Consider the following 17,623-nt stretch of genomic DNA (forward strand, 5'->3'; position numbering starts at 1 on the left):
ACTTGGGTACCTCAGTTGGTTAAGCGTCCGATTCTTGATTTTGGCTCAGATCATGATCTCACGGTTTGTGAATTCGAGCCCAGCATTGGGCTCCATGGTGAGAGTACAGAGCCTACTTGGGATTCTCTCTTTCACCCTCTCTCTCTGCCCCTCCCCTGCTCACACACGTGCACACTCTCTCTCAAGAATAAATTAAAAATAAATAAATGAAATATTTTAAGAACCCTTTGAAAATGTTTTGCAATGATGGCTTCAATCAGTGGTCTCCAACATAAGTAATCACATGTGCCAGGAAAAAATGGAAAGCGAGCAGGAACACATAAACTCTTTTTGTGTGTTTGTATATGTACGTGTGAATGCCTATGTTGTATACTTGTGTGTTGGGTATAGTGTGTACATGTATGTGTGCATATATGTGTAACTTATACACAAAAGTAGAAATTAAAATGGCATAAAAGTCATATTAATAGACATGTTAATATTTTCTTCCTATAACCCAAAATAAACAGTCTTGTGTTCTCCTGGGTGTATAGCCCCACTTTGAGACCACTGACCTGGATGAAATAAATGAATTTCTAAGCTACATGGCAAAAAAAAGGTAAGCATTATCTAGGTGAATAGAAAGAGGTGGATTAGAGAATTTACTTTTCCTTTCTGGGAGTCCTTACATTTTGGTACTCCCAGGGCTGAAAATCTGCTGTTCTTTGTGTAACTTAATGAGAAGACAAAATCCCTGAGCTACATCAGTATTTGATTTAGAAGGAGCCTTACCCAACACAAGCAAGGGCTGTGTCTCCAAGATTGTTGTTGAAGCTCAAATTCAGAATACATTCTCCTTTGGAAAAGTAGTTACATTCCCTCAGGTCATACATCACAGTGAATGATGTATATATTAATATCATCCTTTTATTCACCCATCTAACCAACAACAGCTGTTAGGTGCTACACTATTTTTTTTTTAATTTTTTTTTTTTTAACATTTATTTATTTTTGAGACAGAGAGAGACAGAGCATGAATGGGGGAGGGTCAGAAAGAGAGGGAGACACAGAATCTGAAACAGGCTCCAGGCTCTGAGCAGTCAGCACAGAGCCCGACACGGGGCTCGAACCCACAGACAGTGAGATCGTGACCTGAGCCAAAGTCGGACGCTTAACTGACTGAGCCACCCAGGCATCCCGGTGCTACACTATTATACAGTCAAAGGCCTTTCTTTCATGCCACCCTTGGATCACACTGACCTTGTCCGTCCCTAATCCCACCTTGCTCACACTCTCCTGCTTTTGCATGTGCTGTTCTCTCTGCCTGGTAAAATACTTCCCAGATACAAACACAGCTGAAATGTCACCTCCTACATGAAACCTACCATAACCTCCCCTAGCTCTTAATGGGTCTTTCCTTCTCTAAACCCAGAGTACTCTGTCACATTTCTTATCAGATTATCCTGCCATTGTCTGCTTACATTTATCTTCTGTATGATTCTTCAAGTATCTTAAGACCAGAAGCAAGTTTTACATTATCTTTGTATTTCCACTGCCTAGTGTTCGTTGCCTGGTAAAAACTAGGCTCTCCAACACCTTTATGTGAAAACAACCGAACGCTGTTTCTATAGAAAAATATTTTTTCAGCCCGTCAACTGATATATGAAGCACACTTCACTCCCTGGCCATCGATCCTCACCCCTCTCCATAAGCAGTGTTTGTTGAATCCCTGGCAATATTAATTTTCCTACTAGCTGAGCATCCAGGCTTTTCACTGGAAAAAATTAAGCTACAGCTTTCTGTTCAGCTTTGAGTTTCCCATGGCAGTGAAAGAAGAATAATACTGAAAGAAATCCCAACAAGAGGGAAACAACAAAGACGTGCTTCTAGTGTCTACACACTACCCTCTAGACAGGAGCACTTAAACTACATGCCAAAAGATGTCAGCAGGATTTTCAGAATAAGTAATTTCTTTTTCTCTACTACATAAAACCTGGGTGAACTGGAGACGCTGGCTAACAGGCATATAGTTAAATCTCTGTGGAGTCAAGTCACATGAGGCGATGAAGAATGCACACTTTGAGACAAAGTTACAATGAGGACATCAGGGGCGCCTGGCTGGCTTAGTCGAAGAGCATGAGACTCTCGATCTCAGAGTGGTGAGTTCAAGCCTGGGTGCAGTTAAATAAATAAATATTACAATGTATCAAACTGTGATTATTATTTTAAAAGGGAGAGATCTCAAGTAGGTCTGAAGGACACTGATGAACATTGCACACTAAAGGCCTGTTGAACAAATAGGATTAATAAAGCCACAGACAAAAATGAAGTAACAGAACAGAATGGGATGAAAGAAGTCTAACATGTATAAACTATCAACACTGACACAGATATATTATGGGGCCCTATCCCATAAATGAGATTATTTAATACTCACAACAAACCCCAACATAAGCGTTAGCCCCGCTCTCACAGATGAAACACTAACCTTAAGGAGAGGCCCGTGTTTCAAACAGGGCCAGTCCTCAAAGCCCAGGCTTTTTCTGTGGAACAGTCCTATCAGTCTTGCTGATTTCTATTTAGACTTTTGGGAGTTGTAAGACTAAAAATGTCAAATTTAACCAGAAAAATGACCCTAAAAGAAAGTGAGAAAGATGCCAAAGGCTACTTCTCCAAAGGCACAGGCCTAACTGCTTTCACAGAATTCTACCAAACTTTGCAAGAACAGAGAGCCACATGCAATTTAAACTGTGCCAGAGCACAGAAGAAAAAACTTCCCAATAACATTTTACAAAGTCAGCAGAACACTGATACCAAAACATGACAAAGATAACATTTTCCAAATAAATATCAGATAGATATAATATTTTTATTTAAAATTTTTGTAGGTACAACCCAGTGATGCATTACAAGACCATCCCATCTAAGCCCAGAAATGCAAGGGTGGATATGTATTATACAAGTACTATTAATTTAACAAGTCAAAGGAGAAAAAACAGAATGACTATCTCCACAGATGATGAATATACAGGTAACAAAATTCAACAGCAATTCCTGACTTTTAAGCTCTTAATAAAACGAGATTTAAAAGAATATATATTTCAAGACAATCAACAGCAATCTCAAGCCAAAAGACAGCATCACATGTAAAGCAGAAATATTCTCATTAAAGTCAAAAACAAGACAAAAATGCCCACCATTTAAAAAAAACATTTTCTGGAATTAACTACCAATTCACTGAGGGGGGGGGGGAGTCTAAAAATGAAAAGGAAGTAGCAAAATCATTTGTAGATGCATCAAGGAAACGCAAGAGAATCAGTAGAGAAGCTACTGGAAACACTAAAATAATTCAACAATCTAAACCGATTAAAAAATTAGTACATACACAAAAATTCAATTGCTTATGTTATGTACACCTACCATTCATTCTAAAATATGATGGGAGAGCCCTTTGCAACAACATGGATGAAACTGGAGGGCATTATGGTAAGTGAAATAAGCCAGACACAGAAAGACAAATACTGCATGATCTCTGATCTTACTTATATGTGGAATCTAAACAAGTCAAACTTGAAGAACCAGAGACTAGAACAATGGTTGCCTGGGGCTGGAGGGTGGGGAAAATGGGGAGATATTGGTCAACGGTCACCAACTTCCAGTTATGAGTAAGCTCTGGGGATCTAATGTATAGCATGGTAACTATAGTTAATAATACTACACTGTACACCTTAAGTTTGCTGAAAGAATTGATCACTTAAGTGTTATGACACACAAAAAGACTATGTGAGGTGATGGATGTATTAATTTGTAGTAATAACTTCACAACATACAGGTATATTAAATTATCATGCTGTACACCTTAAAAACATCCAATTTTTATTTGTCAATTTCCCAAAAAGCTGGGAAAAAATTTAGGAGTTACAATACTGATAGAAGGAAAATTTCTATTGAACAATATCACACACACAAACACACCATTAGAATAAATCTAACAAAAACTGTGCAGGACGTTTATGAAGAAAAACTTCTGTTACTAAGGAAATTAAAGAATTCAGGGTGCCTGGGTGGCTCAGTTGGTTGGGCATCCGACTTGGGCTCAGGTCATGATCTCGTGGTCCGTAAGTTCAAGCCCTGCGTCAGGCTCTGTGCTGGCAGCTCAGAGCCTGGATCCGGCTTCGGATTCTGTATCTTCTTCTCTCTCTGCCCCTCCCCAACCCAGATTCTGTCTCTGTCTCTGTCTCAAAAGTATATAAACATTAAAAAAAATTTTTTTAAATGAGAGACACATCCTACTACGAGCTAGGAAGACTCAGTATTCCCTAAATCAATCTATAAAATTTAAATTAGACCAACTAGTGCTGAAGTTGATCTGTTAAATAAATAAGCCAAGAAAAATCTGCAAAGGAACTAACGAAAGGGGGCTAATGCTCTGACATTAAAGTGTAGGATAAGCTTGGGCCCCCTGGGTGGCTCAGTCAGTTAAGCATCCAACTCTTGATTTCTGCTCAGGTCATGATCTTTCGGTTCGTGGAACTGAGCCCCTTGTCAGGCTCCTAGCTGTAAGTGCGGAGCCCATTTGGGATTCTCTCTCTCTCCCTCTCTCTGCCCGTCCCCCGCTCATGCTTGCTCATACATGTGCGCTCTCTCTCAAAATAAATAAATAAACATTTTCAAAAAATGTATGATAAGCTACAGTAATTAAAATAGTTGGGTACTGGCATACACGGAAGGATACATCTTAATAGAACCAAATCCATAGGGGACTTCAGTCTATTATAAAGGTCGAGTTTCAAAGCACTGGGGAAAAGATGACTATTCAATAAATGGGTTAGGACTGCAGGCTAGCTATCAGGACAACTCTTTCACAAGCAGTTTCACTCCTAGAAATGGACTGTACAGAAAACCTTACACCTGACTTCCTTCATTTTTTTTTTCTATGTCACCCTCTCAGTAAGGCCTTTCCCTGAGTACCCTCTTTAAAATTATAGCACCCAAACCCAACCCCCAATTCCAGATGCCCCGTTCTTGTTTTTATTATTTTCTCCCTAACATTTATCACCAACAGCATGCCATTTGCTTCCTGTCTTCCTCACTATAAGGTAAGCTCCATGAGCCCAAGGATATTTACATGCTTTCTACGTACTGTATCTCCAGCATCTAGGCACTCAGTAAATACTTTCTAAATGAATGAAGATATTTTGTGGCATAAGAGCAGTCAACACCAATTCCCTTCCACCTTCTTTGCAAGCTTACCCAACAATGTAAATAGGCTGAGGGCAGACGACTCCCTTCCAGACCCAGAGAGTGCATCGTGACTGTTCTATGCCCCTGACCAGTTGCTGGCTGAGCAGGAACATGTGCCCCATCCTTGCCAACGGGCCCTAAAGTGATGGGAAGATTTCTGGGGAAGGTTTCCCTCACTTAAAAAAAAAAAAAAGATGTATGGGGATCCTCTCTTTTCAAGACTTTGTCATGCCTACACAGGACACTTGGCACTGTATCTGCCACTTTGCAATTCTTTTTTAATGTTTGTTTATTTTTGAGACAGAGAGAGAGAGAGAGAGAGCGAGCGCATGAGCAGGGGAGGGGCAGAGAGAGAGGGAGACACAGAATCCAAAGCAGGTTCCAGGCTCTGAGCTGTCAGCACAGAGCCCGACGCGGGGCTCGAACTCACGGACCATGAGATCATGACCTGAGCCGAAGTCTGACGCTTAATCGACTGAGCCACCCAGGCGCCCCTGCCACTTTGCAATTCTGAGGGGACTATCACCACACTGAAGATGAAGAAAGCAACCTCTCAATTTCAACAGAGCAGCTGTATCACAGAATTAACGCAACCATGCAACCATGGAACTGCTTTTCTAAAATAAACTCTTATTTTTTAAAAGCAATTTGGGTTGCTCCGTCTGTTTCTTAAAGCAGAAAGCATTCTGATACATACTTACACATATGAAAAGACCTGCCTATGAGTGTTCATTTCACTATTATTTATAAAGCAAACTGCTGGTCCCTAAAAGTACAACAGGGGCCTCCTCAAGGAAAGTTCTACACCCAGTGATGTGCTGGTAAATGTTTACCAGCCAGCTTGGAGAAAGGAGAGGCTATCATAGTATTTGCCAATTTCTAAGACCTTAATGCTCCCATTGACCACTCAGTGGTCACTTTCAATAACAGCCATGTTTAAAAACCAGTTCACTAAATTCACAATGTAACAATCTGCTCTCATGAGCCAGTAAAACTGACTCCAACATACCATTGCTTATATCCAGACCATGATGCAGGTACATATGTGCTGATAAGGAACAATTTCCTAGATACACTTAAGTGGAAAAAGGCAACAAAAGTATTTACAGTGGGGTTTAATAATATAATCATTTTTTTCATGTGCAGTTATATTTACATAGATGATCTTTAAAAGAATATTCGAGAGACCTGAGCAAGACTGTGGAACTGGAACAGATGAGAAAATTTTCATTGTATACCCTCTTGCTAGCTGCTTGAACTCTTTTTACCATGACTTATTTTTTTATAGAATTATACTTTTTAAAAAATTAAGCATGCCACTAAATCTTCATTTTTGCAATATAATTGTCTTTTTATCTACTCTTCCCTTATTTGATGCTTAGAACAATTCTCACATAGATTTAATGACCCCATAACCAAAACTGGGTCAGGAAACCAAATAAATGGAAATTGAAATTAGAAAGATGCATTTTACATTTTTTCCAAATTAACCTAAGAAACAAAATTGCAGTGACAGGACTTAAAGACAAATCAAAAAGGTGCAAAAAATAATTTCATCTACAATTGCTTTTTGTTGAAATATAAATTGGGCCAAGTATGCAAAGCACACTCCTATTTCCTTAAAACAGCCCAGTATTCACGAACTCACACACACAACAAGGTCACTTTGCAGCTCACAGTCCTCACATTGTGTCACATGGAAATCATCAGGATCTAATTAATGACTTAAAGAAAGGAAGCAACAACGGAGTGCCGTGGAGCAATATGCAAAATGGATAGGTCAATAAAGGCCACCCACAGCAAAAAAGCTTCTTGTACTCAGGTTTGCTACACGTCATGTGCCAGATTCCCGGGACTTAGTAGGCAACTGCACGTCCACAACCAAGGAGCTTGTTTTCAGGCCTTACTGGGGACTGCTCTCTTGTGCAGTTGGATTTCCTCTCAATTTTTAGTGTGAGAGACACAAGGAAATAAAATTCATGGTTAGATTAATGTTTCTTCCCCTGCTCTTCCACCTCCTGCTATGCCAGGAAATAGCACTAAAATTCTATCATGTGGTTGCCCAACAGGACACAGGAAACCAGGGCCTTATAATCTGATGACTAGTGATTGCAATGCAGAGATGGAGCTAAGGCTTAATTACGCAGGGAACAGCACTGACAAGTCAGGTTGCTGAATTACCAAGGACATTTCCTAGGATCCTCACTGTACTGCACGTACACACACACACAAACTTACACATGCATACACGCTATATGGGCACTCACACTGAAAGCAATTTTTTCTTTACCACGACCAGGTGATTCACCAACAGGAATTGCTTGATCTGGTCTATCTGCACTCCTTCCCACCCTCCAATGTCTAAAGAATTCTGCATTTTCCCCATCATCAACAAACATCTGAAATCATTTGGTAAATGTTAAAACAAGCATTTAATCTGAAGGGACTAAGACCTGAGGGGGCTAAAAATAAGGACAAGAAGAAATACAGGAGCAAGTCAAATCCATGGTTATAAGCAAACATGAATATTATTCCTTAAGACAGATTTTCACGGATATTTGAGAACTATGAAGCTTATGAAATATTAATGCAGGTCTTAAAAATGTCTGCAGGCTCTTAGAGTTTTTGAACCCAAGGCTGAACCAGGCAGTAAAATGGAAAAACTAAAGATTTTCAAATATTACCATGTATTACTTAATAAATAGTTTTTGTATTACTGTACATTATTAACTAATGAAAATGCAAAGGAGAGGCTTAAAATCATAACTTCCAACAAGACCTGAAATGCAAACTACGTGAGCTAAAACCATGAGTTAATGTGGCTACTACCAGATCACAGTAAATATGAAGTAATACGAAATCAAACCATTTCTTTTAACACATTCTTGACTCGGGATTGTGGAAGAGCAAGACTCTGCAACCAAAAACCCAATGTCATACAAAGAAATGACACATGCTGGAACACAAATAGTCTTCACGAGGGTAAAACAGGTAACGGCATTTACCATTTTTTGAGTCTGGAACAAGAGATGTAAAACACAAAACAGCTGTGGCACTCGACAAGTATATCCAGGTACATTAAAAGGCATCACTTATTTCTTGGCTCAGCTTCTAAGCTGATAAACAAATGGCTGAGGCTCCATTTCAGAACAGGAAATATGGCCACATTTTAGGTTTTCAATTCCACGCAAGCAGACCCAGCTGGGTACTCACTATTACCACTGCAAAGGGGACACCAGGTTCTACAAAATCCACATTAATATGAACATTAACCAAGGTGATGTTGTGCATGGGTTAACCATATTCCTTTAAAATCCAGGCTATTCTAAGAAAACAGAATCACAAATACCAAAAGACATCTATGTTGGGTAGGAAATGACTTGACCACACTTACCGTTTTCCACATAGGGATGAAAGGGTAAAACCAGGGCAAGGATAACCCTGCCTCTAGTGGGCTCCAAGACGCTTCTGATATCTTTTAACAAAGTCAGGGGCTGATCACAGCGGTCCAGCAAATTCAAGCAGCTGATGACATCATACTGGAACCCTGTATTCTGCCATTCATTTATACCAAGCACTCTAAAAACATCAGAAAGAACTTGATTGATATAAACGCCCTTAAAGACATCTTTGAAAATAATTGGGATGCCTCACAGGCTCTAACTTTGTCTTCTCAATCAAAGTAAACGCAAGATCTTTCATTTATAATTTATATTTGCAATAAGATGGCCAGGCAAAGAAAAGCAGCAACTCTATTTCTTTAAATTTAGCATTTCACCCATTTCCAAATCTAAAAACATATACTTCCTTTATAAGAACAAAACATATGTTTAATAAGAATGAGTTACAAGGCGCTAAAAATGGTTATACAACTAGGGCATCAAATTCCTGAACATAAAATGAACCAAAAAAAATCCTACTTTTTACTTCATTGTAATGTAATCATAAAATACATCACATATTCATGGTTTATATTCCTGGAGTCCCCTCTATTTTTAAGAATGGCTAGGGGTATTCTTATGGCTGGGTATCTTCTTAAAAAGGTAATTTCCACTTACAACCTATGGCCTTTGAGCACACATCTCTGTTTCCAGGAGACAGGTACTACTCATACTCTAGAATTTCCTATCTGAGTAACTATATAGAAACGACGACGCATGGGGCATCCTATTAAAAGCGTCAATGAAGAGCACAGTTAACACACTACTCTCAGCCCTCCCCCTCTCTCTCCTACCATCCCTCTCTCAGAACATTTCTAAGTCCTTTACAATGTTTTATCCACAGGAAGAGTTCTCTTATCAAGAGTCTTTGTCAGCCACACCATTAAGGCAATTCTGTAAATTACTCACTCCTGCTTGGTTGTGACAATCAGAATGTGGCAGATGGGGCACGTTATGACAGAGGCAGGGAAGAAAAGGGAGCAGGAAAAAGGATCTTTGGTAAACAAGTCTTTGATAATGCTGAGTAGATACAGTAGAGTTAACTTAGAAAATTCTGAAAGTATAATGAGGGCTGTTTTAAAAAACTCATTAGCATAGTGATATTTGAGCGCATTTTCAAACAGAATAAAGGAGCACAAACCACTCAGCTGCATCTTGTTTTCAGTCTAGGTTTTTTGTAATAACTAAACCCTCCTCCAAAACAATGCTCTAACCAACTTCAAGGGACTAGTCAGAATCCTTTGTTGCTTGAAATAAGTAGGGCATTAGGGCTCCAAAATCACTTTATTGTGCAATGATTATTTTAGAAACTGGATTTAGTTCATTCAAACTATAAAGGTCCTACTTTGGGGATAAAAATCCTATCAATTCCAGGGCGCCTGGGTGGTTCAGTCAGTTGAGCGCCAGGCTTCGGCTCAGGTCATGATCTCATGGTTTGTGGTTTCAAGCCCTGCATCGGGCTCTGGGCTGACAGCTCAGAGCTTGGAACCTGCTACAGATTCTGTGTCTCCCTCTTTGCCCCTCCCCAGCTTGCACTCTGTCTGTCTCTCTCTCTCTCAAAAATAAATAAACATTAAAAAAATTTTTTTAAATACTATCAATTCTCATTTTAATTTTTTTTTTCAACGTTTTATTTATTTTTGGGACAGAGAGAGACAGAGCATGAATGGGGGAGGGGCAGAGAGAGAGGGAGACACAGAATCGGAAACAGGCTCTCACGGACCGCGAGATTGTGACCTGGCTGAAGTCGGACGCTTAACCGACTGCACCCAGGCGCCCCTCAATTCTCATTTTAAAAACCAAAATGAACAATTGAAAAGGACTATTTTAGATATTAATACCTCAGTCAAACAGCCTATTTAAATTCATAAATTGTAAAAAACAAACAAAAAAACCAAATGATACACTTGATTTTTTTTTTTTTTTTTTTTTTTTTTTTATTTTTTTTTTTCAACGTTTATTTATTTTTGGGACAGAGAGAGACAGAGCATGAACGGGGAGGGGCAGAGAGAGAGGGAGACACAGAATCGGAAACAGGCTCCAGGCTCTGAGCCATCAGCCCAGAGCCTGACGCGGGGCTCGAACTCCTGGACCGCGAGATCGTGACCTGGCTGAAGTCGGACGCTTAACCGACTGCGCCACCCAGGCGCCCCGATACACTTGATTTAAAAAAACAAAACAACAAAAAAAGTCTTAGGCTCATCTATAAGGAAGCAGAAGCCAAACTTTTATCAACATGTTTTAATATAGAATAATCTCACCAAATCCATCTCTGAATTACTTGCAGATTTTGAAAGAAAAACATGCTCCAATAAAAAATTATGGCTTTAATAAGGGACAGTTACAGCTACACATTTAGAAGCCCTTCTTCATTTTTGTACGGTGACTTTTCACTTGTAAACTCAGTTCCACCGATGAAGACAAATGTACTGGCCCCAATCGAACTGTGTATTAGCCCAGGAATTGAGACCCGTGGTTAAGATTTCCTCCACTTATGAGAACAGTGGAAGAAGTCACTTGTCCAAATCATACTGTAAGTCACTGGCAGAGTAAAAATTGCAACTTGGAAACTCCTAATGGGCTATTCAGGCCAAGGAACCCACTCTCCCCAGCTAAGGGGAGAAAGAGCCTGACAACCGGTCTGTGAATTGATGCTTTCTGGGTGGTGGGTTGTGAGTGAAGAGCAGTCTGCACTTCAGTCTCCAGCATCTTTTCATTAAAAAAAGAAAATAAAGGGGCACCTGGTCTCCCTCTCTCTCTGCCCCTCCCCTACTTGTGCTCCGTGTCTCTCTCAATCTCTCCCCACCTTCTCAAAAATAAACATTAAAATTTTTTTTAAGAAAATAAAGGATGTTAGCATGAGAAATAGAAAATTTTTAATTTTATGTTTATTTTTGAGAGAGGGAGAGACAGACAGAGTACAAACAGGGGAAGGGCAGAGAGAGAGAGACAGACAGACAGACAGACAGACAGTACTTGAAGCAGGCTCTAGGTTCCGAGCTGCCAACACAGACCCCGACACGGGGCTTGAACTCACGAATCATGAGATCACGACCTGTGCTGAAGTCAGATACTTAACCAACTGAGCCACCCAGGCACCCAGAGAAATAGAATTCTTAAACTATAATAATTTCTTTTCAAGAAAGATCCCAAACCTACAGATAATGGATTCAAGTCAAGTAGCTTTCAAACTTACATTGAGAATCTCTGTTCTCTGGTGTTAACATGTACATACGATTCCTTTTTTTTTTTTTTTTTAATTTTTTTAAACGTTTGTTTATTTTTGAGACAGAGAGAGACAGAGCATTAACAGGGGAGGGTCAGAGAGACAGGGAGACACAGAATCTGAAACAGGCTCCAGGCTCTGAGCCGAAGTCGGACACTTAACCTACTGAGCCACCCAGGTGCCCCGGTAAGATTCCTTTTTGATTACGCATGTGTGAAAGGTCTATGCAGATTTAATTCTAAACCCACACCCTTTACAGCTCAGCATCTTCCCACACCCTTATTTCCTCTACCATCTAACTACCATTCAGACCAACTAATTTTACCACTAACTTTTGGTGAAGCAGACTGAGGAAGGAAAACATGCTGCCAAAATTTTTTCCTGCCACAGAATCTTTTTTAAAAAATTTATTGTCCCCTGAATTGTGGAATTGTTCACTAGTACACCTAATCAAAAATTAACTATATAATCCTTTCCTGTGCCTGTGGCTTTTCCAAAACAGTATTTCTAACCCTGGAATTATTATTTTCAAGAAAACAAGTTAAGTAATAGTTTATCTTCCGGGAAGATTTAAAACATATTTTCCTTACAGAAGTGACAAAGCAATCGGCATGTTGGTAAATCCTAAATAAAAAGCAAAACACCAACAGTATAAAAAAATTGCTGTTTTGTTTTAGAAATCAAAGCCAGATCCTTAAATTTTACAACTGGATTTTTTGGCATAAATAAGGATACCTTGGCAACACAGAAAAAGAACTCAACCATTTTCTGTGTGTTTTTCATGAACTCAGATATTGAAGAGAAACAAAAAATAGTTAGCTCCCAAGCCAAGAAAACGAGGTATTAAGCTAAAAGTCTGCCCTGCCAGCAGGTTGGACAAACCCCAACCTAAGATATTACTTCCTCATTAAAATCTCAGATTGTGCCATCAGAATGGCTAAAATGAACAAATCAGGAGACTGTAGATGCTGGAGAGGATATGGAGAAACAGGAACCCTCTGCACTGTTGGTGGGAATGCAAACTGGTGCAGCCACTCTGGAAAACAGTGTGGAGGTTCCTCAAAAAAACTAGCTACCCTATGACCCAGCAATAGCACTGCTAGGAATTTACCCAAGGGATACAGGAGTGCTGATACACAGGGGCACTTGTACCCCAATGTTCATGGCAGCACTTTCAACAATAGCCAAATTATGGAAAGAGCCTAAATGTTCATCAACTGATGAGTAGATAAAGAAATTGTGGTTTATATACACAATGGAAGACTACATGGCAATGAGAAAGAATGAAATATGGCCTTTTGTAGGAACGTGGATGAACTGGAGAGTGTGATGCTAAGTGAAATGAGTCATACAGAGAGAGACAGATACCATATGTTTTCACTCTTATGTGGATCCTGAGAAACTTAAAAGAAGACCATGGGGGAGGGGAAGGGGAAAAAAAAGTTACAGACAGTGAAGAAGCCCAACCATAAGAGACTCTCAAAAACTGAGAATAAACTGAGGGTTGATGGGGGGTGGGAGGGAGGGGAAAGTGGGTGATGGGCATTGAGGAGGGCACTGGGTGTTGGGATGAGCACTGGGTGTTGTATGGAAACCAATTTGACAATAAATTTCATATTAAAAAAACATCTCAGACTGTGCTGAAAAACACCATTTTTGTGAGTATGTTCTTATTTAATACTAATAATATTGTGGAGAGAATATCAACCAGTATGAATTCCCTATTTAGGTCAAACTGCAGATTTTGGCATATGTGCTACGTATTAGGGGGAAAAAATTAAGTATTTTTCATAGGGTAGTAAGTTTACTAGTAGGTTACACAGCATGTAAACTCTAGATACAATGAATTATTAATTCAGATATCTAAATTTCACTGATAATTCCATTTAGGCATTTAGTCTTAAGAAGGGCTTCAATGGCAAGCAAGCAAGGGAAGGAGCAGGGGTGAGTAGGAGGGGAATGAAAACATTTCAAACACTTTCCTCCCCATATCTACTTTTGAACAGATTTTTTTTACATGGGAGGAGAGTGTCAGATTAGGACTCTGGCATGAAGTTTTCAAATGATGAGTTAATTTCTTTTAAGTTTATTTATTTCTTTTGAGAGAGAGAGAGAGGCAGAGAGAAAGGGAGGGAGAGAATCCCAAGCAGGCTCTGCACTGTCATCACAGAGCCCAATGTGGGGCTCCATCCCACAAACCAGGAGATCATGACCTGCACTGAAACCAAGAGTCAGATGCTTAACCGACTGAACCACCCAAAAATACTGAAGTATTTCTTTAATTAGAAATTAATTCATGGGGCGCCTGGGTGGCTCAGTCGGTTGAGTGTCCGACTCTTGGTTTCGGTGGAGGTCATCATCTCCTAGTTTGTGGGATCAAGTCCCACGTTGGGCTCTGTGCTAGGCATGGAGCCTGCTTAAGATTCTCTCAGAAAAGAGGAAAAGGAGAGAAGAGAGAAGAGAGAAGAGAGAAGAGAGAAGAGAGAAGGGAAGGGAAGGGAAGGGAAGGGAAGGGAAGGGAAGGGAAGGGAAGGGAGAAGAGAAAAAAGGAGCAAAAAGGAGAAAAGAGGAGAAAAGAGGAGAGAAAAAAGAAAAGAGAAAAGAGAAGAATTCAGTTATCACTACACAGGCCCTCCAGGATCTAATCTGAGACAGACTGCTAGTGCTAAAGGGGATCTTACAAATCACACAGTTGAACCTCACACAGACAGAAGTCTCCTATGATAGCATCCCTAATAGCTATTTAAACACTGAGAGGGGCAAGGACTTGAATACTTGAGCTGTTAGGAAGGTGAGTGTCCCTTAACTCTACCTCAACTTCTGAGACCTAGCTGTGCATGATTATACCAGAAACTACACTTACTCCTCTCTTTCCATATAAAACCCCATTACATTTGATCGTAATCTTCCCTTCCACCCCCTTCCTACTTGGTCTTCTCTTCTCCACGCTTAAAATTTCCATGTTTTGCCAATGTTCAATCAAGTCATGCTCCAAGAGCTACTCTAATGCTGTCTGTAGAAGCAGAAACTTAGGTGGATACAAAAGGGAGTTCATAATTCCTTTTTCGTTCTTTCTAAGGCTAAGCCTGGCTTCCAAAATATCAGAGGAGGAGGCAGGCCCATTCTGTACCCAGCACCTTCTTCTCCTATTCAATAGAATCCATACTGAATAAAAAACAGCTCTCTTTCTAAGTCTCTCGAACAGAAGATGGTCTTAACACCAAGATTTGACAGTTCATACCCATTAGGATGGCTATTACCAAAAAAATAAGCAAATAACAAGTACTCGTGAAGATGCAGAGAAACTGTAGCCCTTGTATACTGCTGCCAGGATGTAAAACGGGGCAGCTGCTGTGGACAATGGTATGACAATTCCTAAAAAAATTAAACAGGGTCCTACATTATAATCCAGCAATTCCACTTCTGAGTATATACCCAGAAGCAAAAGCAACGACTCAAACAGTTATTTGTACACTCGCGTTCACAATAGTATTCACAATAGCTAAAAGATGAAGGCAGCCCAAGTGTCCACTGACGAATGAATGTACATCCATACAATGGAATATTATTCAGCCTTCTAAAGGAAGGTGATTTTGATACATGCCACAAGGATAAACCCTGAAGACATTATGTTTAGTGAAATAAGCCATTCACGAGAAGACAATTAATGCATAATTCCTCCTATTTCATGTTCCTAGAAGGGTCAAATTCCTAGAGACATGAAGTAGGATGATGGTTGCCAGGGGCCAGGGTGGTGGGGGGGAGGAGTGGAAAATTAGTGTTTAATTACAGAGTTTCAGTGGGACAACAGAAAGATTCTAGAGATGGATAGTGGTGATGGTTACACAATGTAGATGTATTTAATATCACTAACTGTCCTCTTAAAAATGATTAAAAGGGTTAATTCTGTGTTATGTAGTTGACCACAATAATTTTTTTAATTGAAAAAAACAAAACAAAACAAAACAAAAAAACAAAAAATAAACTTTAAGAATGTCAGATTCCAGGGGCGCCTGGGTGGATCAGTCAGTTAAGCATCCGACTTCGGCTCAGGTCATGATCTCACAGTTTGTGGGTTCGAGCCCTGCATCAGGCTCTGTGCTGACAGCTCAGAGCCTGAAACCTGCTCCGGATTCTGTGTCTCCCTCTCTCTCTGCCCCTCCCCCCCTCATGCTCTCTCTCTCAAAAATAAATAAACATTAAAAAAAAGAAGAAGAATGCCAGATTCCAGGGGTGCCCGGGTGGTTCAGTCAGTAGTCTCCCGATTCCTGATTTCAGCTCAGGTCATGATCTCACCATTGTCAGATCGAGCCTGGCTACTCACTGGGCATGGAGCCTGCTTAGGATTTTCTCTCCCTGTTTCTCTGCTGCTCACACTCTGTCTCTCAAACAAAACAAACAAACAAACAAAAGCCAGATTCCAAACAGGAAAAGTGTCTACACTTTTTTTTTTTTTTAAGCAAGTAAGAGGGGGAGGGGCAGAGCGAGAGGGAGAGAGATGAACTCAGGCAGGCTCCACACCCAGCACAGAGCCTGATGTGAGGCTTAATCTCACCACTGGGAGACCATGACCTGAGCTGAAATCAAGAGACAGTGGCTCAACCAACCGAGCCCACCCAGGTGCCCCGAAAAAGTCTCTACATCTGATTCCTCTTTTCCAAGTTATTCCTCACCTACCCTTCTTCCACAGTGCCAACTCCTCTAGTCCAGAAACATACTGATGAGGAAAGATGATTTCTCTCTAAATTTCTACTTAACTGTAATATGGAAAGTTTTTAAAAAATTCTAATCATGGAAAATTGTTTCTGATTCACATCCTTTAAGTAATATACTCTCAAGAAGAAATACATCCGAAACCAAGAAATATACCCCAAACCATGTCTAAAAATTATACCTGTATTTCTTCTTCTGAAGCTGCCATATCATAGTTTCAGACAGCTCAGTGGCATAAATCTCTTCAAAATGAGGGCTCATGATTTTTGTGACTTCTCCATCTCCAGCACCTAAATCAAGAAGTCTATGGGTTTTCCAGTCTGGATTAATTTTTAGCAGTCTCTGAAACTGATCTGGTGAAAACACAAACATTGAGCCTCTTCCTAGCAACCTGGAAGAAAAAAAAAGACAAAAATAGAAGAGTCTATGCAAATTAAGCACCCCCACATACATTCAGAGTGACTGCAGTAACTCAGTACCAATAGCCTCCTGAACTTACAAAATATTTATCTTATGTGATTATATGGTTAAATTATATACTACTTTTTTTTTATTTTATTAAAAAAAAATTTTTTTTTTTAACGTTTATTTATTCTTGAGACAGAGAGAGACAAAGCATGAATGGGGGAGGGGCAGAGAGAGAGGGAGACACAGAATCGGAAGCAGGCTCCAGGCTCTGAGCCATCAGCCCAGAGCCCGACGCGGGGCTCGAACTCACGGACCGCGAGATCGTGACCCGGGCTGAAGTCGGACGCTCAACAGACTGAGCCACCCAGGCGCCCCTATATACTACTTTTTATATGATTTACAGGATTAAAAGCGAAGTTAGTAAAATAAGAAAATACCTCCAGATATCATTTGGCGCTGAGTTTACAGATAACACCCCATAAAGAGTTGGCAAAGGAGAGGAGTAAAAGGTAGAAAGGAAACAGGATGAGACAGGAAGGGAAGGGAAGAAGAATGAGTAAGAGATTAAAAGGTTAATGTGAAGAATTTATGTCAAACTAGGAAGGAGAGATGG

General features: G+C 40.0%; 1 protein-coding gene across 3 annotated transcripts in view; it reads right to left on the bottom strand.

The window, feature by feature from the left end:
• METTL9 (methyltransferase like 9) overlaps positions 1–17,623 on the bottom strand; it is a 52,962-nt gene that overhangs the window by 13,918 nt on the left and 21,421 nt on the right. For all 3 annotated transcript variants that reach the window (XM_047839406.1, XM_047839405.1, XM_047839404.1), the window contains exons 3-4: positions 16,784–16,993; positions 8,618–8,802 (exon numbers count right to left, since the gene is read on the bottom strand). In XM_047839406.1, the coding sequence (XP_047695362.1) occupies positions 8,618–8,802; positions 16,784–16,993 (395 nt within the window). The remainder of the gene's footprint in view (positions 1–8,617; positions 8,803–16,783; positions 16,994–17,623) is intronic.

Source organism: Prionailurus viverrinus, chromosome E3 (genome assembly GCF_022837055.1).
Source record: "Prionailurus viverrinus isolate Anna chromosome E3, UM_Priviv_1.0, whole genome shotgun sequence".
NCBI classification, from domain to species: Eukaryota; Metazoa; Chordata; class Mammalia; order Carnivora; family Felidae; genus Prionailurus; species Prionailurus viverrinus.